Below are 25934 nucleotides of genomic sequence, written 5' to 3'. Positions count from 1 at the left end.
TCTCATCTCAGGGTGAGGGATTGCCATGTGCGATTCTGGAGACATTTTTAGTGGTTACAACTGGGAGAGGAGTTCACTGGCATCTAATGGATAGGGGTCATCAGCATCCAGCAATGCACAGAACTACCCACCACAGAGCAGCCCCTGGAGGCTGGTTCAGATACCCTACTCTAGACCCCAAGACCATCTAACAACTCAGGGAAAGGCTAGCTGAGGGATGGGTGGGCACAACTCTCCAGTGGGCAGAACTCCACACTCCAGAACTCATTCTTGCTCTGGGTGGTTCTAGGGCCCCTAACCACCATGGGCCCAGTTGTGGACTGAACATGTCCCTGCCAAAAATCCATATATTGAAGCCCTAAATCCCAATGTAATAATACATGGACATGGGGACCTTTGGGAGGTAATTAGAGCTAGATAAGACCATCAGAGTGGGGCCCTTGTGATGGCATTAGTGCCCTTAGAAGAGAGAAACCAGAAAGCTTGCACTCTCTTTCCCTCCCTCCCTCTCTCTCTCTCTCTCTCTCTCTCTCTCTCTCTCCCCACTGTGTGAGGACATATAGTAGGAAAGAGCTGTCTGCAAGTCAGGAGGAGGGTCTCACCAGGAACCAAAACAGCTGGCACCTTGGTCAGGACTTCTAACCTGCAGAATGGTGAGAAGTAAATGTCTGCTTGTTTAAGCCCCTAACCTAGGGCATTTTGTCACAGCAGCCCAAGCTGGTGAAGACAGGCCCCTTCTGCTTGCAACTGGCCCAGATAGAGGCTTCTCAGCGTTTGTGTGTGTTTGTGAATCTGCACCTGCTGCTTGCACCAAGGGAGTCCATTGCGCCAAGGGAGTCACTGCACCCTTCCTGGCGCTGGAGATAGTTAGCCCAGCATGTGGAGATGTAGGGCGTGAAAGCGGGCCATTTTAATTAGATGGCATGCAGACCCCCCTCTGCCCTGCACAGGGTGGACCGCCAGACCCAACCACACCTCGAGGTAGGACCCTGGGGGTCGTCAGGTGGGGACCTTGGTTACGCATATTAAGATACATTCTAATGAATGGATACAGGGTTGCCAAGCGTACAGGACCTTTCCTGTGGGTTGCGGACCAGAGCCCCCTACTACAGTTGATTGATCCCAAGATAGGCATGGATTGATTCCCACCAGCGCCAATCCCTACATGGGAGTTCTGGGATTGGGCCTGAGAGCAATTCAGGCCAATCTCTCCCCAGGGCCCTGGATGGTGAGAGAAGTCTGGGGACTGCAGAGTCCCTACCTTGTCCTCTCCCCCAGCACCTGCACAGACACACTCACACAGCACCTGTAAACGCACACAGACGCACGTGCATAGACACTTGCGCGCGCACACAAACACGCACACAAGCGGAGGCACATAGATGCACATCGATAAGCACATAGGCACGTGCACCCACGCACTCCGGGACAAAGACGAGGCTCTGGAGGAGCGGTGGGGCCACGGCGAGCCCGGGGTCACCAGGACAGGGACCTTTGACACAAGGCGACCTGGCCCTGGCCTCCCGACCGCACGTCCGAAAACAGAACTCGCCCTTGTGGCTCCCCCACCCGGCCTGGCGACGTCTGCAGGTGGGTGACAGGGCGTGGAGGCCGCAGCAGCAGGGTAGCCCTCCGCTGCTGCCCCGCCCCGCCCCGCCCCGGGCCCAGCACCGCCCTCCCGGCTCCTTGGGAGTGCGAGGCCCGGCTCCGCCCGCTGCCTCCCCGCCCCTGGCTCCGCCCCACCCCGCCTCGGGACCTCATTGGCTGTGGCCGTAACAACCTTGTCCTCAGCCCCGCCCCCGCCCCGCCCATCAGCCTGCATTGGCAGCGACGACCTCATCCTCCCAGGAGGGGCGGGTGGACGTCGGCCTGGAGGCGGAGACGAAAGAGAGATGGACGGGCATCCCAGCCAATGAGCGCGCGCAGCACCCCTAGCAACTGAGTCTCGCCAATGGCGTGGCGTGGCGGGGCGGGGCCGCGCGCTGTCAGCTGCGGGGGCCGGGGGCGCGCGGCGATCTGCGGACGGCTGGGCCCGCTCAGCGCCTCGGTGCCCGGTCGCCGCCTCTGCGCCGTCCCGTGGCCCGGGCATGGGCGCCGGCGCCGGCGGCGGCACGATGAGCAGCACCCTGGGCAGCCCTGTCCGCGCCTACGACTTCCTGCTCAAGTTCTTGCTGGTGGGCGACAGCGACGTGGGCAAAGGCGAGATCCTGGCGAGCCTGCAGGATGGCGCGGCCGAGTCCCCTTACGGCCACCCGGCGGGTGAGCGTGGGGCCAGGTTGGAGGGGAGCAGAGCGGGGGAGCGCGCGGCGTGCCGGGAGGAGCAAGACCCGGAGAACGCGCGGGGGCCAGGGGAGCCAACGGGGGGCCGAGGAGCGAACGGGGGGCCGGCCGGGAGGAGCGGGGCCCGGGGAGTGCGCAGGGGGCCTGGGAACGAGCGGCGGGCCAAGAAGCGCAAGGGGACCGAGCGGAGCGGGTCTGGAGAGCGCGCTGCGGACGGGGGAAGCCGGGCCCAGGCACCGGAGTAGCGCACCGAGGAACCGGGGGCGCAGAGCCAGGGACCGCGAGCGGGGCCGAGGGTGTGGAGTGCGCGAGGGGCCGGCGATTGGGGAGCGCGGGGCTCCCCACCCGCCTCTCTGCCTGGGTCGGGCGCGCGCTACTCGGGCTGCCCTGGCTACACCCCCGTTTCCGCACGTGGGGAACACAGCGCGTCCTCCATAGCCTCATCAAAGTCTGCTTCCCGGCGGGAGCTAGCGGCTGCACTGGACGCTGGGGTCCTTTCGGCCCGGGATGTCTACGAGGCGGAAGGGAGCGGATCTCGCAGGTGGGGTTTGGGGAGGAGGTCGGCTGGGCTGCTGTGAGTGGGCCCATCCGGGAGACCGCCAGTGCGTGAGACGCGTTTGGAAAGGATGCGTGGGGGTTATGGAACAGGCGGGCGGGGTTGGGAGCGGGATCAGAGCGCAGCGGGGCGGAGGCTCCCAGGTGGTGGCTCTGCGCGTGGGTGGGGTGGAAGCGGGGAGGAAGCGGGAGAACTAGTCTGGAGGCTTCTCCAGGGCTCTTGGAGAGTCTGAGGGGCTCCTCGCCCTGGTGAACAAGCCCAGGAGGGCAGGAAACCCAAATGACCCTCGGGGCCGAGGAAGGCAAACACTGGTGTGAAATGAAGGAGAGTGGGTTCCAGGTCCAGGGAAGCGCAGGACTCAGAGCTGAGCGTAGTGGGCGGAGGGTTCCCAAAGTTTGAGGTTTGAGGGCCGCAGCCCCCAAGGCCGGGTAGACATTAGGCGGGAAAGCAGGGCAGGGGAGAGGAGAGGAAGGTGAAGTGGGCAGAAACCTGGGCAGGGAGGCAGGAGAGCCAAGGTCTTCACCCAGCAGTCTGCTCTGATGGCGCAGGTTGGGTGGCTGTGAAGGGCACCTCCTGCCATCACTTTCGGAGGACATTCCAGGGACAGAAGGCACAGTTGCAGCCATACCTGGTTGCTCAGGGTCCTATCCCCCCCCCCCCCCCCCCATCTCCTGGCCTTGCAGTCTGTTCTCCAGGAACAGAGGAGGGCAGCCCAGGGAGTGGAGTCTTGATGTTCAAGCCAGCCTAGGTTTGCTTCCTGCCCTGACCAGGCAGGGCAGAATTGAGAAGACAGTGCACAAGAGGAAGTCCTGGATCCCGAGATGAACTTGACTTGAGGCAAGAGGGGCAGGGAGTACAGGGCAAAGGTTGTGGTAGGGCACAAGGTGGGGGTGAGGGATGTAAAGAGAAAAAGTGGCCTGCAGGGTTGGCTGAGGGAGGGAGTCTGTGGCTCCAGAGCAAGGAACAGAGCAGCTGCTGGGGTGGCCTGGGGCAGGCCTAGGAGGTTGGAGGGGTGGGGGAGAGCTTGGGATGGTTTTGGAGAACCACGGACTCTTCACCCCAGGGCCTTGTGAAAATGCACATTTGGCCACTGATTCCAGAACTGTGTTCTCCAAGGTGATGCCATCAGCCACGTGTGACTTTTTAAATTTAGGGTAGTTAAAATGAAATACAATTAAAGGTTCATATTAGCCACATTTCACACGCTCAGCACGACGCTTGGCTTGTGACAGATGTGGTAGAGCCCTGCTGGACAGCCCAGCTCTGGGGCTTAAGCCGGCAAAGGGTGGGGGTCCGCAGGGCCTGGGGCTCCATGGATGGATGAGCACAGAAGAGATGCACGGTTCTTATAAATCTGTGTGCCTGGGGGTGGGGGGGCAGCTGTGGCTTTGAGTTCTATAGTGGGTGAGTGATGTGGGGCACTTAGCAGGAATGTGGGCAGAGCTCCCTTCTGGTTGGTTTGAACAGCGCCTTGGGGCTGCTCTGACGCACCACTTTGTGTCACAAGCCCAGCCAAGGACTTGTAGAAGCAACTGGTTAACACTTTATTCTAAAGGTTTTTCCTCAGGGGCACCTGGGTGGCTCAGTTGGTTAAGGGTCTGACTTCAGCTCAGGTCATGATCTCACAGTTTGTGGGTCCCAGCCCCGCATGGGGCTCTGTGCTGACAGACAGCTCAGAGCCTGGAGCCTGCTTCAGATTCTGTCTCCCTCTCTCTCTGCCCCTGCCCTGCTCGCACTCTCTCTCTCTCTCTCTCTTTCTCTCTCTCAAAAATAAAAAAATAAACATTGAAAAAATTCTTTTAATAAAAAAATAAAGGTTTTTCCTCAACACAGAGGGGAGGATTTAGGTGAAAAAGACACTTTCCACAAAATTGCAAGAAGTTGGCATCAATTATGTTATTATTGTTAACGCTGTGTGTCCATGGGTCATTCTGCATCCCTTCTGGGCATTGGAAGGACAGCGCTTTTCAGCAAGTCTCTCCATCCCCACCCCACCCCCAACCTGTGCTTGCAGCCTGTGTGGCTCTTACTTTGCCCGGGTTTCTGAACCTGGGCTGCCGTGTCCATAGCTGCTTGGTACTAGTTAGATGTTCAAGTGTCTTGGGTGCTGACCATGAGTCTTCACCACCACTGTGTGTGTGACTTCTTTATTTTGCTGCCCCTCTAATTAGCCACATTTCATTTTTTAGGAAGGGCTGGTATTTCCTGAGAGCTTTCATGGTTGAGGATGTCTGTTGTCTTTATCTGTGAACAGTATCTCCGTCAGGTTACAATAGATTCTCAGGTGGTATTCTCTTTCCTGCCACACTTTGTAGCCATTGTTCCAGGGCCCCGGGGTTGGATGGCCCTGGGGTTGGATGGCCCTGGGGTTGGATGTGGGTGCTGGAGCCTGAGGTCAGCTGGCTCCCCTGCCTCCCTTCCCCCCGGGGTGGGGGTGGGGTGGGGGTAAATTAGCCTTTTCTTCTCAGTTGGAGTGTCTCAAAGTTGAATGCTTGGTGTTGAACTTTCTGATACACTGTGTACTCTTTGAATTTGCAGGCTTTTTTTTTTTTTTTTTTTTTTTAATTTCGGGGAAATTTACTTTATGTTCCTAAAACATCTTCTGTTACATTGATTGGTGTTTCTGCTTCAGAGACACCAATTGTTTTGGTTTTCTATGGCTGCTGAGCAAATTGCCGCAAACTTAGGTAAAACACAGATTTCTTACCTGACAATCCTGGGTGGGCCCAGTGTCCCTGTGCTAAGGTCAAGGTGTGTCGACAGGGGCTGCGTCCTTTCTGGAGGTGCTGGCGGTGAGTCTGTTGGCTTGCCTTTTCCAGCTTCTAGAACCTTCTGCACTCCCTGGCTCCAAGCCCCATTCTCGCCTTCCGCACTGCCTCCTTTCTCTAGCCGCACCGCTGCAGCCTGACTCAGTCTCTCTCTTCTGCTTGTAAGAGCCCTTATGATGGTGCTGGGGCCCATTTGATAATCCAGGATAATCTCTGTATTTTAAGGTCACCTGATCAGCAAACCTAATTCCTTCGGCAGCCTTAATGCCCCTTTGCCATGTAACCTAATGGAGTCACGTATTGTGAACATCACAGTGTGGGTACCTTGTGGGGGTGGGTGAGATGATTCTGCCTTCTGCACCCATTATCCTGATGTTGGGTCGTGTTTTCTTGCCTTCCCCATCCATTCGCTTCTAATTGCTTTCATCTTTCTGTCTCTTCTGAATTTCTGTGAGCATCTCAAGCCTTTCCTATTTGTCGGTAATTTTTACTTTAGAAAATTGTTTCTGGCTGTTTCTTTTTTATTATTTCAGTGATAATGCTTTGATCTGCATTTTCTTTCTTTTACAATTTTAATTTAAAATTAAAAAAATTTTTTTTAATGTTTATTTATTTTTGGGAGAGACAGAGACAGAATGCGAGTGAGTTAGGGGCAGAGAAAGAGGGAGACACAGAATCCAAAGCAGGCTCCAGGCTCAGCTGTCAGCACAGAGCCCAATGCGGGGCTTGAACTCACGAGCCGTGAGATCATGACCTGAGCTGAAGTTGGACGCTCAACCCACTGAGCCACCCAGGCACCCCTTTAATTTAAAATTTAAAAAAATTTTTCTTTAAATAGGGGCGCCTGGGTGGCGCTGTGGGTTGAGTGTCTGACTATTGATTTCGGCCCGGGTCATGATCTCACAGTTCATGAGATGGAGCCCTGCGTTGGGCTTTGCACTGGCAGCGTGGACCCTGGTTGGGATTCTCTGTTTCTCTCTGCCCCTCCCCTGCTTGCAGTCTCTCTCTCCCAAGACAAATAAACTTTAAATAAATAAATAAACATTTAAACTTTTTTCCTTAAATAATTTATTTCATTTAAAAAATCTCTTTTTTTCCAACTTAATGCTTTCGTTAAATTGCTCTTTTGCATGAAGTAACTAGGATGAATGTCCTTCTGTTCCTTGGGTCAGGTTTCATTTTAGGTTGGGTTCTTTGTCTCTCTCTCTCTCTCCTTTTATAATGTTTTGTTGAAGTGTGATACACACGTAGAAGAGCTAAGGGGCCCACCTCTCACTTTGGGGCCTGCTGACCCTGGAGCCTCCGGGGGATCTTCGTTCAGCCTCTTCTTCCAGGCAGAAGTGGGGAGAAAAGACCTGGACAGCCTGGCCCTGGCTGGGGGAGTGAAGTCAAGGCCACAGCTGGGCCCTTCTTCCCCTGTTGCCTGCTGACAGTGTCTCCCCTTGGCCCCAGCTGTTACCTTTCCTCCTCTGATTGCTGAGTTTCTAGTTGGGAGAGGCAAGTAGATTAAACTGACACGAAATTCTACAATCTCTTGCCTCCCGGCTTTTTCCCCAAAGAGACTTATTTTCTCTCACTGCTTTCTCCTGGCTGTTTCACCAGCTTCCTTTTGCCCACAGGAAAATCCTGTCTTTCTTTTTCTGCTTCATTTTTGCCAGCAGCTGTAATAACAACCCCCCTTACTGAGAGTGTAGAAGAATCATCTCATGAGATAAATTAGGCCCAGAGAGGGTGAGTACTCCCTCAAGGTCACACAGCATGAGTGAGAGCAGGAATGTAGATGGGGTGGCTGGCTCGGGGCCCCTCTGTGGCCCCTCTGGTTCAGAAGAGGCTCAGAGAAGTGGCTTTTATTCCCTGGGAGGACCATCAGAACGTTTTTGCTGAGTGATCCTGTTGTGGGGTTCTTCTCCTTTCTATTCGCCTTGGACAAGTGTTGCACCAGGAGGTGGTCACACACCCCTGCTGCCTTCTGCAGTGCTGCAGACCCCGGTGGGTCTGCCGATGTCAGAGCTACTCTGCCGGTTTCCCGTGGCAACCACTGCAGGATTTGAAGCCCGGTTTATAAAGCCATCTCGTGCATGTTTGAACTGAGACTCCCAAGTTATTTCCTTGAGAAGGAGATGATCTCCCACCTCCTTACCTCCCGCGGTGCCGCCACGAGCACACGGTGAGTTTCTTCAACGCTGTTGTTTTAAAATTAGGTCGTAAGTGCTTCCATGCATTTGAGAAGAATAAAACTGCATTTGTATCAGATTTTCTCTTCCTCAAAGCCAGTCATTCAGCCCCACGTCCCCATGTCCTGTGGCGCCTCCTTCCTACAGTGGGGACTGCCCCTTTAGTCTAGCCTTGAACCCCAGCCCAGGTAACCCTGACTTTGGGTGATGGACAAGGAGGGGCTCGTATCCCACCGGCTGGCCCAGGTTCCTCCTGTGCAGAGGGTCAGCTTCTGGACGGAGACCCCCCCCAGCCACCCACCCCCTGCTGTGTCCTCTGCCACTAGCACTGGGTGCTCCCAGCTGACGGCCACATGGCTCTGCCTTGGCCCTGCTGGCTGCACCTGCTCACTCCTCGCTTGGGCCTTCTGGGGTGAAGAGAAGGGGCAAGGTATATCGGAAGCAATGGAACCTGTTGCTTGAATTTGCAGGCTATCGGCTCACTTCCCATTAAGAGACTCAAACGTTTGGGGCTTTCTTCCCAGGCTGCTTCAGCTTAATTGGCTACAAGGAAGGGATGATGTATAAGCAAAAACCGAAAAGAGCTGCAATGTCCAAGGGGTTGGGCTTAAAACATCACAGATGTAGACTTTATCAGACCCACAAACAAAACCACGCAAAAGGCAGTCACCACAGAAGATAGCGGCTCCCGATGATGTCATCGGGGTTTGCCTTCTTCGCAAGTGCCTCTCAGGGCGGTTCAGTCGGTCAACTGTCAGACTCTCAATTTAGGCTCAGGTCACGATCTCACAGTTCATGAGATTGAGCCCCACATCGGGCTCTTGGCTGACAGTGCAGAGTCTGCTTGGGATTCTCTCTCCCTCTCTCTCTGCCCCTCCCCGACTCACGCACACACAAGCACACTCTCTCTCTTTCTCTCTCTCGCTCCCGCTCTCAAAATAAATAAATAAACTTAAAAGAAAAAAAAGAAGTACCTCTCTTCAGCTTTCCTCCTTGGAGGTCTCGACCAGTCTCCCCACTAGACCTGGACCGCCCTCTGCCTGGGCTCCAGGTTGTGGGGCAGCTCCCGCACCTCCTGAAGCTGGCCCCACGCCTGCACCATTTTGGCCCCAGAGGCCGCCAGTGTGTGGGTCAGCTCCCCCCACCTCGCGTGGCCTGCTGCCAGAGATGCCGGACTTTGGGGTTCTGTGAGCGGGTCACTGCCTCTTTGTCTGTAAACAAGGCACCTCGGTTCCAGTGATGCCGCCCGCCCCTTCCTCTGAACTGAGGATTTTGCCCTCTGCAGATGCTGTTCTAGAGTCACCTTCTTCCTCTGCCTGCAGCCCCCTCCCTCCAGTGCGCACAGTGCCTGCGGTTTAGTGCATTTCTTCTGGTTCGCAACAGCTTCTCCCAGCTTGTCTCTCTCTGGCCAACCGACTGAGATTAGGCGCACACAGAGTTACAGGTTATTTCACTTTATTTTAAATGTGTATTTATTCTGAGAGGGAGTGTGTGCGTGCACACAGGGTGGGTCAGAGGGAGAAGGAGAGAGAGAAGCCCAAGCAAGCTCCGTGAGAGCCCGACGCGGGGCTCAATCTCACAAACCATGATAGGGGCGCCTGGGTGGCTCAGTCGATCGAGCATCTGACTTCAGCCCAGGTCACGATCTTGCGGTTTGTGAGTTCGAGCCCCGCGTTGGGCTCTGTGCTTGGAGCCTGGAACCTGCTTCTGATTCTGTGTCTGCCTGTCTCTCTGCTCCACTCCTGTTCATGCTCTGTCTCTCTCTCTCTCTCTCTCTCAAAAATAAACATTAAAAAAAAATTAAAAAAAAAAAAACAACAACCATGAGATCATGACCTGAGCTGAAATCAAGAGTTGAATGCTCAACCGACTGAGCCATCGGGCGCCCTGTAGCCAATAATTAATGAATTGCCCACCCCAAGTGGGACTCAGCTGAGTTTGCTCATGTATTTGAACCATATTGTCACTTGTGATACAGATGGCATTTTGTTTGGTTGAAAAAGAAATTTACGGAGGCAGAATAGTAAATACATGCATTAAATTCTAGCGGACCCTAATCAGAAGGCTGGAAAGTATCTTAACGGGCAAAATAAATTGATAGATGTGTAGAACATTAGCTTCTCTCTTAGACTGAGAAAACCCATTTGGAAGTAAAACCTATTTCAGTTTAGAGTGATGTGCGCATTCCAGAAGGCAGACCCACTGCCTTGTGGGTTTAAAGAGTGTCACGGCGGCTTGATGTCCAGAGAGGGAAGGCCAGAGGCATGAGACCAGGGGTCCATCCTGCGAGGCCAGGAGCCTGTCCTTGGCCCTGAGCGCCCTCTCCATGAGCACTGGGCAGGGTGGGCAGTGGGGGCACAGTGTGGGAGTGCAGTTGGACAGTGTGTCCATGTCCTGGGGCTGCTGTATCAAACCACCACAGATGGGGGGCTTACAACAATGGACATGTATCTGCTCATGACTCTGAAGTTGAGGTGTGGGCAGGGCCCCACTCCGCAGGAAGGTTGCAGGAGAAAGTCCTTCCTGGAATCTCTGTGTGCAGTTTAAATGTGGGAGGGAATGGACTTTGCAATTGACCTCTGTCTCCTGTGTGGCCAAGCACCCTCTGGCTCTGCTCTCTCCTGACAGGTGACAGTCAGGGGAGGGGAGGGGCCTGCCAGGAGCTGGCCCCTGGTCCTGCTGCAGGTGACACAGGGACTCTATCCTTCCCTCCCACTCTGTCTTGGGGTTATCACACTTGGCCCAAAGGATGTGCCGCTGGGTGGGGAAGCCTGGGAGAGACCAGGCCCTGCTGTGGTGTCTGGAGGCAGCCACGGACTCTGAGAAAAACCGCCTGGGTCTGGAGCTCAGGGCCCAGCTGGTGGTGACATTGGCCGAGGCTGAACTGAGCCCACACCGTGCCTCCTGTCTGAACAGGAGCAGCATCAGGGATGGTCCGCCCTCTTCTGTCAGACAGGAAACTGTGGTCACAAAGGTGTCCAGCTTGGTGACCCACCTCAGGGCCCCACCACACCCACGGGCTGTGAGGACCTGGCCATGCATGACCCTAGGAGGCAGCTCTGGGCACTCTGTCTCCGGCAGCCCTCCCGCCCCCAGCCCCCTTCCCAGAGATGAGGCCCCCGCTGCCACCGTCTGCCTGGGTACCTGCCACTTCTGTGGGCTTCTCAGGGAGCCACTGTGCTTCCCAGTTGTGCTATGGTGACAGCGGCTCAGCACAGGGGCCCGCATGTGCCTAGCACATCCCCGGCTGGCCCCCCACTTACTCTCCCTCTGTCCATAGTGACATACAGGTGATCCACGTGCTGCCAGCAGGGTCCAGCCTCTCGCCTCTCTGACACTTAGTGCCTGGGACCACGGTTATTTATGAGGCCCCTGGCATCTTTCAGGTGAGTGGAGATGACTCCTTGTTCAGGGTGGTTCATCCCAAACTGTCTTCTGGGGCGCAGACAGGTGCTCGGTTTACTTTCCGGCTTTGGGACGGTCACTTAGCTGGTTATGGCCATGACCAGTGATGAGGGCATATCCTTCCCCCAAGACATCATACTGTCTCAGCTCCTGCAACTCCAGAAGTGGGAGGCTGAACCAGAAGGCTCGGAGCTCCTTCTGAAGACACACGCAGCCTCAGTGGGTGGGTTCAGTTGACATAGGAACTTGCTAGAATACAGCACCGCTGGCTGGATGAAGTGACCATCTAAGTGAGCAGAGTGTCCCAGCCAGGAGTTATCAGGGGGCCTGGAGCCCACAGTGCCCCAGGGGCCAGGTGGGCAGCCCCTGGCTAAAGTGGGCTTTGCAGGAAGGGTGCCAATATCATCAAGAACTGAGCACTTTAGGGTCGCCTGGGGGGCTCAGTCGGTTGAGCGTCCGACTTTAGCTCAGGTCATGATCTCACGGCTTGTGGGTTCGAGCTCCGTATTATGCTCTGTGCTGACAGCTCAGAACCTGGAGCCTGCTTGGGATTCTGTGTCTCCCTCTCTCTGCCCCTCCCCTGCTCATGCCCTGCCTCTCTCTCTCTCTCTTTCTCTCTGTCCCTCCCCCACTCACTATCTCTCTCTCTCCCCCTCTCTCTCCCTCTCTCTCTCTCTCTCTCTCTCTCTCTCTCTCTCTCTATATATATATATATATATATATATATTTACATATATTTAAAAAAATACACAGGGCTCGATCCCATGAACCGTGAGATCATGACCTGAGCTGAAACCAAGAGTCGGATGCTTAACCAGCTGAGCCACCCAGGCGCCCTAGGAACATACTTTTCAAAAAGGAGTTCTGCAGAGAGATCACTGATGTTAATTTTAGTCACTGACCTCTGTGTAAACGTGATGAGCACACATCAAGTCCCTGTCTTGAATGTGACTTGCTTTTAGAACTGTTTAGAAATGCAAGGGGGCCCACTGAGGGGCTGGCACTGGCCTTAGCTGTGGGTCAAACTTGTCACCACCCTGAGTCCTTCCCACCACTTGGTTCTGTGAGGCACCCCAGCATCTTCCAGCGGAGGGCCCTTCTGATCCAAAGAGCCATGCAAGCCAACTCTGAGAAGGACGTATGTGCATACGTTTTCTTTGAGGTGAAGTTCACATAATGTAAAACAAACCATTTTATTTTATTTTATTTTATTTTATTTTATTTTATTTTATTTTATTTTATTTTATTTATTTTATATTTTATTTTATATTTTATTTTTAAATGTTTATTTTTGAGAGAGAGAGAGCACACAAACAGGGGCGGGGCAGAGAGAGGGGGACAGAAGATCCCAAGCAGGCTCCACACTGACAGCAGCAAACCTGATGTGAGGCTCAAACTCACAGACCATGAGATCATGATCCCATACGAAACCAAGAGTCGGACACTTACCAACTAAGCCACCCAGGCGCCCCTAAAACAAACCGTTTTAAAGTGAACAATGAAGTGACATTTTATACAACTGCCAGCACTTTCCAGTTTCAGAACATCTTCCTCGCCTCTCAAAAGGAAGCCCCTCCTCCCAGCCTCTGGTGGTCACAGGGCTGCTTTCTGATCTTTTCCCTCAACGTTAGGTACATTTCTCAAAAGTCATCCTCTCAGAGATGAATATGTTTGTAAGTGATATTTAACCGATATTTACGCCAGCAGAGAATTCTCCTCCCTGACGGCTCACATCTATGCCTGCGTGCTCACTAGAAGAGAGAGAAGCAGGTGGTGCGCGAACTGAAATAGATCGCTAAATTATTTATTCATCCTGCGGAGCTAAAAGTGGAGTGAATGGCTTGGCATTTGACGCTTCCTTTTTCTTTTTTTTTTTAAGAAGGCTAAAATTATATCTCTTCTCTGTTATTCTGACTCACTCAATGAGCATTCCCACAGGCTTTGTTCTAGAAGTTTTTGTGTGTTTTTATCTCATTTTGATGGACAGAGTTTTCGAAGAATTAGTTAAGTGCAGCAAACACGAATTATACCTGTTGGTCCTCAGCTTGACCCCACTCATGTCAGAATACTGGGTTCTCCTGGACCGACGTTGAAGGTAGCATGCCACAGAGTCAGGGAAGAGGAAACATAATAAAAAGAGCAAACACGTAAATAGGAGATAAAAGAAAACATTGCGGGAGTGAGAGAACGGTTCAGTGAGTAAGTTGAGGAGAGGAGGGTTAGGCCGTGAAGAGAGGTGATTTGGGGATGCGTCTGTGGCAGCACAGCGGTGTTAGGGGTGTATCTTCGGGGGCCCAGGGGTCCGGGGGAAAAAGCTTTTGCCGAGGCGAGGTGCCTACAGGCGGTAGGTACACAGGCTGGGTTAGGGTTAGGGTTAAGGTTAGGGTTAGGCTGTAAGTAGCTGGGGCAAGTGCGTTCTACCAAGTGGTAGGGGAAACTGAGGCAGGGGAGCATGAGGAAATCGCTGGTTGTCAGGACTGGGATTTGATCCCAGGCCACACAGACCTCCTCCCTGTGGGGCCCCAGTGGGTTTGGCCCATCTCCACTCTCACCTTCCCCACCTGGAGAAACCAAGGCACTATCACATGGGGAAGCAGCGCATTTTCAAGCTTTATCTCTGGCCCCACCCCAGCTGGCTCCACGCTGTCCCCAAGTCCCCACTACAGGGGCAGAGTGAGTGGCACACAGCTGAGCACATGGACCCAGAGACGTTTGGGAGCCCAAGCCCGGAAGGGGCAGGTGCTGGTGGAGCACTGGGCTGCGTGGTCCCAAGGGTCAGGGGTCAGCTTATTCAGCAGGGCTGTTCTAATGGGAACCGCCACCTATAGTCATGGAGTGCAATTTTGGGCCTGGCAGCTAACGATTAAATCATTATTGTTGAGCCAGAGTCCCTCGTAAGTGCTATTTACCGTTAGTGAAATTCTGAGACACAGGTCATTGTACTTCTCTTTTGGGAAGATGTTAAAATGTATCTTTTGCAGGTTTTTCTAGGATTTGTAGGTCAGACATTCTCTGTTCCTCTCTCCAGTCACTGTGCTTTGTATGTTTTCTATCATACTGGACGTTAAGAAAAAAAAAAAAAGGTTATTTACTTTGAGAAAGAGAGAGGGGAAGCAGGGGAAGGGAAGAGAGGGGGAGAGAGAGAACCCCAAACAGGCTCTGTGCTGTCAGCACAGAGCCTGATGTGGGACTTGAACCCACAAACTGTGAGATCATGACCTGAGCCGAAACCAAGAGTCCTATGCTTAACCACCTGAGCCACCCAGGTGCCCCCCCCCCCCTCCCTGACTGGACATTTTTGATGGAAATAAAAAAGTCAGCTCAAGCAGAGAGTTTACAGGCTCACATGACTGACAAGTTGAAGGACAGGCCTCCTTTGAGGACTGTCTGGTCCTGATGCCTGAGCCTGTCAGGATTCTCTACTGCTTTCTCCCCATCTACGCTTCTGTCTGTAGCTTACTTCCAGCTGACTTCCCAGCTCCTCTCCTACCTGGTGAGGAAGGTGGCCACGGGCAGCCCCGAACCGTGGCAACGTGATCACTGCCAGGTCTGACGCCAAAGTGGAGAAAGTGGTGAAGAGTCCCTCCCTTGTGAAGACTCCCTTGGAGTCACTCTCCAATGCTTTGGGGTCACTGGTTTTTATATTTTGTCCATCCCTGAGAGTTGTCTGCAGTACTGTCCCAGGAGGAGCCGTGCAGCCATGGCCAAAGGAGAAACTCAAAAGGGAGCAATCCAAAAACAATAAAGATCCTGGAAATTTAAAATATGATGGCAGGGGTGCCTGGTAGCTCAGTCAGTTAAGCGTCTGACTTCAGCTCATGTCATGATCTCGTGGTTCTGTGAGTTTGAACTCCGCATCACGCTCTGTGCTGACAGCTCAGAGCCTGGAGCCTGCTTCAGACTCTGTCTCTCTCTCTCTCTGCTCCACCCCTGCTCATGCTCTGTCTCTCTCTGTCTCTCAAAAATAAATAAATGTTAAATGTTAAAAGATAATTTTTTAATGTGATGACAAATAAAAATTTCAAAGAAAGAATAAAAGATAACATTGAGACCATTTTCCAGAATGTTGAGAAAAAGAGATGCAAAATAAGACACAATAAGAAAATCAGAGAGTAGGTTCAGGAGGCCCAATGTCTTAGTAAACTATGCCAGCAGGAGGAAACAAGTGAATAATTCAAGAACATTTTCCAGAATCTAAAGATTGCGTCTCCAGATTGAAAGAGCATGTCAAGTGGTCAGCATAACAATGAAGATGCCCCATAACAATGCATGAAATTGCAGAGTGCTGGGGCAAGGCCTTACAAGCAGAAAGACCAAAATACATTTCAAAGGGTCAACAATCAGTTTGACATCAGACTTCTCAACAAGAACTCTAGAAAGTAGACCTGCACACTTCTGAATGAAAATTATTTCCTACCTCAATTGTGTGCCCATCCAATCTCAAGGAAGAGTGAATGCAGACTACAGACATGCCAAGTCTCGAAAACTATCTTCCACAACCCTTCTCAGGAAGAAAAAGGGAGAAGTAAACCAACAGACAGGGAGATGTGATTTCGCAGTAGGAGAAAGGAGGGCCCAGGAAGACAGCCATGCTCCCAGTTCGCATGGGAGCTGGACAGAAGCTCTGGAAAGATATCCCCAAGAAGGTGAAACACCTGAAAGTTTGGAAGTACTGAGAGGAGATCTAGATAACTGGAGGAGATTTTAGGGATGTGTTAGTGATAAATGCAGAGAAAACTAAACAAAAAAGCAATTTTTAACTCCAGTAAAAACAAAAAGTTATACATGAAGAACAAACACAGTATATACCACATGATCCAGCTGTGGATAGTGTTTACTTGGTCACATTGATGTAAAATTAGATATTGATCTAGTTAAATGGCAGATAACTATACTGTGTGTGTGTGTGAGAGAGAGAGAGAGAGGCATGTGGAGTGTGTCAGTGAGAGGACTACATTTTCAGCTTCCACAGTGGGAAGTTTATTAAGGCCTAAGTGTGAAAAGACAGGAAGTAGGAATACAAGTGTGTTTACAAACTTGGAAATACATAGCAAAGGAAATTAAAAAGATGGGTAATAGAACACTGTGGTGGGGTGTGAATCAGGGCCTGTCATACTTAGTATAGCCTGTCCATACTAAGTCTCTGACACTTGAAACTACGTACATCTATGACTGATGAAAAAAAAAAAAAAACAAGTATAGTTTTATTTGGGGTGCTTAAAAAGACCATCAGGAATGAATTCTTTTACATTTATGAAATCTTTTTTAATTGTGCATCAAAAAAAATAAGTACATAAGGACACTTTGTAAATCAAAGGAACCAACCCAGCTCAAGCGGTGGGTTAATCTCCTAAAGGTTAACAATGAAATTACCTTTCTGGGCTGTGAATGGTGAGAGCTCTCTCTTAGTGTCTCGAAACAGACATCCAAAGCCAAGGTTCTCTCTAAACTGAAAAGTACTTATTTGTTGCTTCATGTAAATGGTAAATGGTACATTCCAGGGGAAAAATTAAATATTTCCAAAATTAACTTTGAAGTTACTCTCTGTATATATGTTTGTGTTTATAAACATTTAATTATATATGTATATATTCTTATTTATTATGTGATTGTCCATTCTATTTGTTATATATGTATATATTATATTTAACATATGTATGTATATATTCTATTATTTGTATATATACGTATATATATTTGTACATATCTATTTGTATATATCTATTTGTGTGTGTGTATATGTATATATATATATAATGTATTTATTGTGCGTGTGTGTGTTTCACGCCACACACACCCAATGCTGACTGCTGCAAAAGGAAGGGTGTAGGCATTTGAAATTGCCTTCGGGAGATAATGGGATTTTAAAGGGTTGTGAAGAGGGACGCCTGGATGGCTCAGTCAGTTAAGCTCCTTCGTCAGCTCAGGTCATGATCTCTCGGTTTGTGGGTTCGAGCCCCTCGGCGGGCTCTGTGCCGACAGCTTGGAGCCTGGAGCCTGCTTTGGATTCTGTGTCTCCCTCTCTCCCTGCCCCTCCCCTGCTCATGGTCTCTCTCTGTCTCTCAATAATAAATAAACGTTAAAAAAAAAAAAAAATTAAAGGGCTGTGAAAAGGCCCTTGGTGGGTCACTCCAAAGAGTAATTTCACAGAGCCTGAAGCTACTGACCTATGCAGTTTCGGGAATATCTACACTCTGCCTTAAAACCCCGGGCAACGTGTCCACAGAATGCGAAGCAATCTGTCCTCCGCTTCTGCCATGCCATGCATACTGTATTGCCCTCATCCTGCTGTAAGACAGGAGGGTTTATGAATGTGATGCTCTTTCTCTTGGGGCTTTTTGGCGGGGGAGGGGTAGCCAAGTATAAGGTAGGTCTGTAGGTCTGTCAGGGACCACAGCTAAGCTGCTTGCACCTGACACTTCTCTAGCTGCGTCTGAGGACCTTGCTCTCTGAGCTTTGGGCGCTGGGGTTTTTTGGTGGAGAGCTGCTAAGATTTCACACCCATCCCAGGACGTTCTCAGGGTGAGGCCTGATGAAGTTTTGGGGTGGTGGTGGGGTTCAGAGTTGCTGGCCAAGAAAGAATTTTTGAAGACGCCTTTAGTGCAAAAAGGTGATTGATTTTATTAAAGCTGGGGACAGGACCCAGGGTCAGAAAGAGCTGCACTGGAGCTGTGAAGAATGACTCCTTATATACTATGGGGCTGGGGGAGGTAAAGTCGAGAGGAAGTTTTTTTTTTTTAACGTTTTATTTATTTTTGAGACAGGCAGAGAGAGAGCATGAACAGGGGAGGGTCAGAGAGAGGGAGACACAGAATCTGAAACAGGCTCCAGGCTCCGAGCTGTCAGCACAGAGTCCGACACGGGGCTTGAACTCACGGACCGCGAGATCATGACCTGAGCCGAAATCTGCTGCTTAACCGACTGAGCCACCCAGGGGCCCCAAGAGGAAGTTTTTAAAAGGGATTTTCATGTGCTAAAGACTCACAGATTGCTGGAGGCCTAGCTATTTCTGGAGACCTAGCTAAGGTGGTTTTTCCCTCTAGCAAAGCATTAACATCAAGACAGTAGGGAGTTCCTGGACTTCAGGCTATTGATGAGATTGCCTTTTTCTTATAAAAGGGTGGAGACTCTTATCATTTTAACCATTTGTTTGTGTGGTTTTTTTTTTGTTTTGTTTTGTTTTTTGTTTTTTGTCCCTTCCAGTTTTTGTTTTGAAGTGTCCCAAGAGAGTGTCTTAAAGGGGGGGGGGGGGGGTGCAGCTTGTACTTTGCCCTCAGCGCCCCCTCCTGTTGCCTCATCAAGTCCGTCTTGTAGGGCTTCTCTCTCTCCTATCTATCCCCCAAGAGCACATTCCCCTTTAGATTTATAACTCTTAATCCAGCTTTCCTTGTCAAGACATCCGAAGTCTGGCCACATCCCGGAACGTTTTCAAGGCTGGTCTTCTCTAGGTTTGTGTGTTGTGAGAGAGATTCCTGAGGAAGTGGAAAATGAAGCAAATGGAGCGACGCAAAGCCTGGTGGGTGGGTTACTAAGCAGTTTGGATTCTTGCGATCATACACTGTGTTGCGTCTGTTTTTTGGAAGGGAGAACTGCTCTCTGGCTTTCTTTGGTACCTGATGCAAGCCCTGTCTCTCCCGGGCTGTCCCTCCTCCAGTCCAGCCCAGTGTGTCTTCTCCTCCACAGGCCTGGCAGAAGCGTTCCTGCGACTTGCTCTGTGAACACAAGAGTGGTTTCTCAATGAAGGAGAAAATTGGTTTCTCGTAGAATGGGAAGGAATATTTTTCTTTTTAAAAAATGTTTATTGCTTTTCCTGATTTTAGGGGGTAAAAATACATGCCCATTGAAGAAACTTGAAAGTAGGGAAAGGCTGGGGTAAAAAAAAAAAAGGTAAAAACGACCCAGATTCCACCACCCAGAAACTTCCAGGGACAACATGGGGCAGGCCCTCACGGTAGCCTCACTGTGCGCGCGCGCGCACACACGTTTTCTCTTTACACAGCTGAGATAATGCTTCGTATTTCATTTCACATGCGATACTTTTTTACTTTACATTCTTAGTAAATTAATTAAATTAAATTAAAAATTTGGGGAAGGGATCTCAGTGTTTTGCCTGGGAGTGGAGCCTAGGAGGAACGGTCCCAGGACAGGAGACAGGGCGGGAGGGAGGGCCCAGAGATGAGGGGCAGAGTCTGGCTGCAACCAGCTGCTTGCAAAGCGGGGGGCCAGCGAGCCCCGAGCCCCACAGGCCACCCTGCTGCCAAACGGTTCGGGGGCTGGAATCCAAGTCCGAGCCCGCTGGCTGCAGCCGCCTTCCCCTCGTGTAGTGGGACGGCCTTGGGGTGGCCGGGGGGGCCGAGGCAGCGGTGCCTGGTGAGGAGGGGAGAACTGGAGGCCCCGTGGGGTGAGCAACGGGGCTGGTGGACACGGGCCAAACGAATCCGGCAAGACCCAAAGCGGGGTCCGGTCCACCTGCCCTGTGAATCTGCCCTGGTGAGACGTCCTTTCCCTCCCCCGGAGAGCTCTCTTCGCCGGTGCCCTTTTGTTGGGGAGGAAGTGTGAGGAAGGACTTTGAGGCCAGCAGCATTCAAGCTGCCCCCACCTCCTTCCACAGGCATCGACTACAAGACCACCACCATCCTGCTGGACGGGCGGCGGGTGAAGCTGCAACTCTGGTGAGTGGGTCCCAACCCCAGCTCTGGGAGGGGGGAGCGGTGCGCCCGTGAGCAGACCCCGTGGAGGTGGGGATCTGCGTCCACTGAGGCCTCATCCACGGGAGGGAACCGCAGGGCCTTTGTGGGTCCCTGGGAGTCTGTCCAGGATGTGGCCTTGCTGACACCTGCCTCTGCTTCTGCCTCCCCAGTGCCAGGAGGGGCCCGTGAGTGCAATGGAGACAGACCCCTGGCAGGTGTGGGGAGGTTGGGAGGCAAGAGACCCCCCCCTGCCCAGGTCTGGACTGGGTGTCTTTTCAGTGCCCCCTCCCCCACCCACCCCCAGGCTCTGAGGTTCGGGTCACAAACCCCTGCCTCTGCCCCTCAGCTTCAGGTGGGATGGGGGTGGGAGAACTGAGCGTTCCTGCTTTGACCAATCCCTGGGTTGCCCGCCTCCCTGTGTGACTTGCCCAAGTTCTGTCCCCGCCTGTGTCACCCCTTCTCCTGGGCCACCTGCTGGCCCTCTTCGCCGCCCCCCCAACCCCACACATGCCCTTGAGCCTCCAAGCCCTGGAAGCCTCTCCTGCTCCCTCACTCCCTCTTTCCCAGGAGCAGTCAGCCCCAAAGTCCAGCCGGGAGCCTCTCCGCAATGTCCCCTCAGCACCTGTCCCTTCCCGCCACCCACCCCATGACGTTTGGGTTGTGGGTAAGGCCTGCCCCACCAGCAGCCTGTGGGTCAGTGAGGCTCAGGCACCCTGCTCTCACCTGCAGTGTTCTCATTCCTACCTTGCACGCACCCTTGGCACAGGCCTGAGCAGCTGCAGGGCCCTGGGCTTACCCTGCCTCATCTTTCTCCTCCCCAGGGACCATCCAGGGCCCCACCCTCAGCCCATACTTGCCCTGGATGCCGAAGGCTGCTCCACGTCTCCTAGGCACCCTCTCGACATTTCCCGATTCTGTTTTTCATCTGAGTGGCCTGTCTTAGTAAATGCCTTCATGTCCCTGCGCCCCCAGTTGCTCTGGCCAGACCCCACGGTTTTCCGCGGCACCCCCACACCAGGGAGCATTCCCATTTCACGAGAGCCACCCATCTCCCATGCGGAGCCGGTGGCTACCTCCCAAGTTTGCCCTCCTCCTGCGTCTCCTCACCCCTAGACTTGTAGCCACCCCGTCTGCGGGCAAAGCCTAAACTCTGTAGGGACTGATCTGGGAGTTCTCCGTGCATTTGCTCCCAGCACGTGAGGTGTTCCTCCCACGTCTTTGGCCGCGGTCAGCACCTCTGACACTTCTGAACCCCAGGCCCTGCTCTCCTCAGCTGAGCCTCATCTAGGACTCAGAAGGCAGAGGTGGGTCACCAAAGAAAAGCCATGCTGGGTCTCGCTGTTTGTATATGAGGACGCGCCTGGCGTGCAGGGGAGGCCTGCCCTCCCACCCTCATCTCTAGGGGATCGCGTGTTGATGTGGGACTGTTGATTGCACATGCAGATGAGTGTTGCCCTTCTGTAACCTGCGGGGAATCACCACCCGCTGGGCCCGAGAGCCACAACCATGAGAGCAGGCTGCTGGAATCTATCCCAGGGAACGTTACTTCTCTTTGTCCTGATTTATGGCTTCTGGAGCTCCATTCCAGGTGTCAGGGGCCCCCACGTCCATTCCTCGTATTGACAAACTTAGGGACGTGTCTGCAGTGGGATGGCCACTGACTGACCATTGTAAAATATGTTTGCTATGGCTCCCAAGTTCAAAACCTTATTGTCAGGAAGAAGCAGTGATTTCTTCTCACTGGCCTCCAACATCTTTTCCAGGGATACATCCGGGCAGGGAAGATTTTGTACCATATTCCGCTCCTACTCGCGGGGCGCACAGGTAACGTCCCCTGAGCCAGGAAGTCAGACTGACTGAATAATGGCATTGGAATGTTTGTTGATGCAAGAATCTCAAAGTGTTTAATATGATTTGATGAAAGAATCTCAAAGTGTTTAAAAAAAAAAAGAGTCTGAAAGTGTGGCAAGGAATGTTTGGTGGCTTGCAAACCATCAGCATCAGGGATGTATGTGTGCATGTGTTATGTTTGCACACACATGTGCACGCGAGCTCTGTGTGGCCGCAGGGGTGTGTGTGTGTGTGTGTGTGTGTGTGTACGTATGCGTGTGTGTGTGCACATCTGTATGTGTGCACCTGTGTTCGCGTGACTGTGTGTGTATGTCTGTGCGCATGTAGGAGAGCACTCTGTCCAGGTGGGTGGGCTCTGCCCCTAGGAAGGTGGTCACCCTTGCAGTCCCTCCACCTTCCATGTCCCTAGAGCAGCATGTGGATCGGGGGATTTGAATGCTAGTCCCCAACTTACCTTGACATTTGAGAGTGGATTAACGAGCTCATGAAGCACCATTAGAAGTAAATATTTAACTACTGCTTTTGGTAGACAAATAAAAATACTGTGTCTTCCATTAAAATTAGTAAAGTGGTCATTTAGCTGGCTGTGAGTCTGTGACTGAGTAGCCTGCACACTGGCCAGCATGGCCCAGAGCTGCGCCCACCTCTGTCCTGTAAGGTAAGCCTGGTGCCTCTCTCCGCAGGGTGTGATCCTGGTCTATGACATCGCAAACCGCTGGTCCTTTGATGGCATCGACCGGTGGATTAAGGAGATAGATGAGGTATGAGCACTGTGCCAGAGCGCCATCCGAGTGGGCTTGAGGGCCGGGGCACGAGGCTTCACCAGCAAGGACACCAATCCCCTCCCTGGACAGGACCGGGCCCTGATCTGGAGCCCCACCACGCCCAGGAGCCAGAGCCGCGAGCTGCCTGCTGGCACGCTGACCTGGCCAACTGCCGATGTGGGTACAGAGCAGCCCCGCACTCGTCATATTGTTTCCTGCAGCTGCCGGAACACATCGCCATAAACAACAGAAATGTGTTCTTTCACACTTTGGAGGCCAGGAGCCTGAACTCCAGGGTCATCGGGGCTGGGCTCCCTCTGAAGCCTCCAGAGGAGGGTCCTTCCTGCCTCTTCCAGTTCCCGGTGGCTGCCGACAGCTCCTGGCCTGTGGTCCCGTAACTCTGCCCCCACGTGGCTTTTCCCCTGTGTGTCCCGGGTCCTCTCCTCTTCTCACAAGGACATCAGTGCCTGGATTGACGGCCCTTCCCAGTGGCCTCATCTTAACCAAATACATCTGCAAGCGTCCTTCTCCAATAAGGACACGTTCTGAGGTTCTGGGTGGGCGTGAATTTGGGGAGGACGCCATGTACCCCGCACACCAGCGGTGCCAGGAACAGAAGCACAAGTAACCCCTGTTCCTTGCCTTTCTGTCACCCTTCAGCATGCCCCTGGTGTCCCTAAAATCCTGGTGGGAAACCGCCTGCATCTGGCCTTCAAGCGGCAAGTCCCCACGGAGCAGGCCCAGGCCTACGCAGCGCGCCTGGGTGTCACCTTCTTCGAGGTCAGCCCTCTGTGCAACTTCAACATCACCGAGTCCTTCACGGAGCTGGCCAGGACCGTGCTGCTGCGGCACGGGATGGACCGACTCTGGAGGCCCAGCAAGGGTAGGCACCCGCCAGGCCGTCCTCCAGCCCCCGGCCCGCCTCCCAGGACCCACCCGAGGCGGCCGCATCCATTCCCAGGGAGTGGATGCAGTTAATTAGAAGTCACCGTGAACAGTTTTGTCGGAAAGTTCATGAGAGGCACTTCTGAAGTGTGTGCGTAGGCAGAGGCGTGTGTGATGAGAAGGAGCCAGCACCTCCCCACGCGGAGCGGGGCCCCTGAGCCTGCAGGGACGCAGCACCCGAGGGCCACGTTTGCCAGGCGCTCAGACGCCAGGCTTTGCCCACACCCTTCCCCCTGGCCCCTCACCCCTGGTGGTTTTGGGAAGAGCTTATCATGTTAGGAGTGATCCGCTTTCAACGAGGGGAGCTTGAGACAGAGAAGTGCACAGAGTGTTGTCAACACCAGATCCCTCCGTGTTAATTCGTCCAAAGACCCGTGCTGTTTTTTTTAAATTTTAGTTTGTTTATTTATTTACTTTGAGAGAGAGCAAGAGAGACAGAGACTGTGCACAAGCAGGGGAGGAGCAGAGAGAAGGAGAGACAGAATCCCAAGCAGGCTCTGAGCCATCAGTGCAGAGCCCGACGCGGGGCTCGATCCCACGAATTGTGCGATCGTGACCTGAGCCGAGATCAAGAGCCGGACGCTTAACCGACTGTGCCACCCAGGCGCCCCAGACCTGTGTTCTTATTTCATCTGCTTTGTGGTGACATAGTCGCTGTCACCATTTTCCACTGAGTAATCTGTCCACATATTCCTGTTAAAGACAAAAAGACAAAATCTGTAGTCATTGAACTGGGTGGCCTAGGGTTGACAGAGCAAAATAGGGTTCTTCTGAATCAGGGATCCTCCCCCTCAGCACTGCTGCCACTCGGGCGGGGCCTCCAGTGCACCACACCCCCTCTCCCCCAGCTGTGGAAACCACAAGCGTGCCGGGAAGTCAAAATCACCCCCAGTTACGAACCACTGAGCCGAAAGAGCTGTTTGCTGAGCAACCCTGGGCCTGACCCCTTTGGGGGCTGCGGTGGGGGAGGGGGCACACTGGGAATGCCCCTCCTCAGCAGGTCCCCAAGAGCCCGTCCCACCGGGCAGGGAGCCCAACTCGCATAAGGGGCAGTGTAGAGGAGATTGAAGACAGCATTGTCTCCTCAGGTGCTCCCTTGGACATGTCATTATACAGCTGGTCACACGTGTTGCCAAGGTCAGCTGTGCAGTCGGGAAGGAGGTCATCCCTGATGCCCTTGGTCTCTCACCCCAACCATGGGAGCGTGAGTGCCATTGTCTCCCCTCCAGGTCTGCCCACCTCTTGGACCTGGAGGGAAAGACGGCAGGGGTCTGCAGTCCGAGGCCACTAAAGCAGGCAGACTGGTCTCCAGCCCTGCTCAGTGGCACGTGTGGGTCCGGCGGGTGGAGCCCTCAGCCCCAACACCCCAGGGAAGGAAGGTGGTCAGTCTGTGTCCTACACTAAACCCGTTTCCTTTCCTCTCCTCTCCCAGTGCTGACCCTGCAGGACCTCTGCTGCCGGGCTGTGGTGTCCTGCACACCCGTGCACCTGGTGGACAAGCTCCCGCTGCCGATGGCCTTGAGGAGTCACCTCAAATCCTTCTCGATGGCCAGTGGTCTCAATGCCAGGATGATGCACGGCCGCTCCTACTCTCTCACCACCAGCTCCACCCACAAGAGGAGCAGCCTCCGAAAAGTGAAAGCCACCCGCCCCCCCCAGAGCCCGCCCAAGCGCTGCCCCCGGAACAGCTGTAAAGTCTCCTGAGGGAGGCGCCGGGACACAGACACTGGCCCCTCTGCGAGAGGCTCTGAGCCGTCACATGTGGGACGCGGGAGCCCGTTCCAGGCGCGGGAAAGCACCTGCCGGTCTCTCGTGGTGATCGTGCCGCCCCGCGCATTGAAAACACCCCGCACAGCTCGACGTTGGTGTTTCTACATGGATGTGCATGAAGCTCTTGCTTTAGATGTGTGTTTATAAAGGGGGTCAGCACTCTGCTCGGCTCCTGATAACGTGAGATTTCAGACGTCACTTACGTCGTGGCTGCAGCACGGCCTTTGCTTAATAGGACTGCTTTTATAAGAGCGGTGACGTGTGTCGTGAGTGCAAATTCCAGGGACCCTGGAAAGCAACGGGGGAGAGAAATTAGTCTTTGACCTCACAAGAGGGCCTTTTTGTAAGTCTCCTCGTCACATCGGAGCACGAGTTTATGAAGTGCTGTGGAGAATCCGAGTTGGCACGGCCGCTCTGTCCGGCTCGGGTCTGACACGGATTTGATAAAGTTTTTGCTATGTTATTTACCATGTTTTGGGATTAATAAGTGATTTATATGCATATTTTTCTGTAAATCTACATTTTTTTGTACAAGATGTTCCACAAGTTACAAAGCTAAGGGAAGAAAATGCCAAAGATATCTCCAGTTGTGCCAAAAGGCCACAACATAGTTACAACAGATCCAGATCGGCAAGGAAGATATCGTTCAGAGCCGTGTCGGTAAGGAATGAAGTGGCCACCATTATTTAAGAAAATGTTTCCTGACAATAAAATGTACACTTGTTTCTTGG

At 52.9% G+C, this 25934-nt stretch overlaps 1 protein-coding gene across 3 annotated transcripts; it reads left to right on the top strand.

The window, feature by feature from the left end:
• The first annotated feature begins 1908 nt into the window (after positions 1-1908).
• On the top strand, positions 1909-25934 carry RAB40B (RAB40B, member RAS oncogene family). Of its 3 annotated transcripts, XM_060645048.3 has the most exons (7): positions 1932-2259; positions 19795-19855; positions 21637-21697; positions 22408-22485; positions 22579-22665; positions 23149-23371; positions 24866-25934. In XM_060645048.3, the coding sequence occupies exons 1-7, from the start codon at positions 2088-2090 to the stop codon at positions 25135-25137; spliced, it is 954 nt and encodes a 317-aa protein (XP_060501031.3). In that variant the 5' UTR covers positions 1932-2087; the 3' UTR covers positions 25138-25934. The 3 variants fall into 3 exon arrangements, with proteins under 3 accessions (XP_060501030.2, XP_060501031.3, XP_060501029.1); XM_060645047.3 differs by lacking the exons at positions 22579-22665; positions 24866-25934 and adding an exon at positions 24522-24821 and having other exon boundaries at positions 1909-2259; XM_060645046.3 differs by lacking the exon at positions 22579-22665 and having other exon boundaries at positions 1949-2259.

The sequence above is a fragment of the Panthera onca genome, chromosome E1, assembly GCF_046562875.1.
Source record: "Panthera onca isolate mPanOnc1 chromosome E1, mPanOnc1 haplotype 2, whole genome shotgun sequence".
In the NCBI taxonomy this organism is placed as follows: Eukaryota; Metazoa; Chordata; class Mammalia; order Carnivora; family Felidae; genus Panthera; species Panthera onca.
This window is presented reverse-complemented; position numbering and strand designations above follow the sequence as displayed.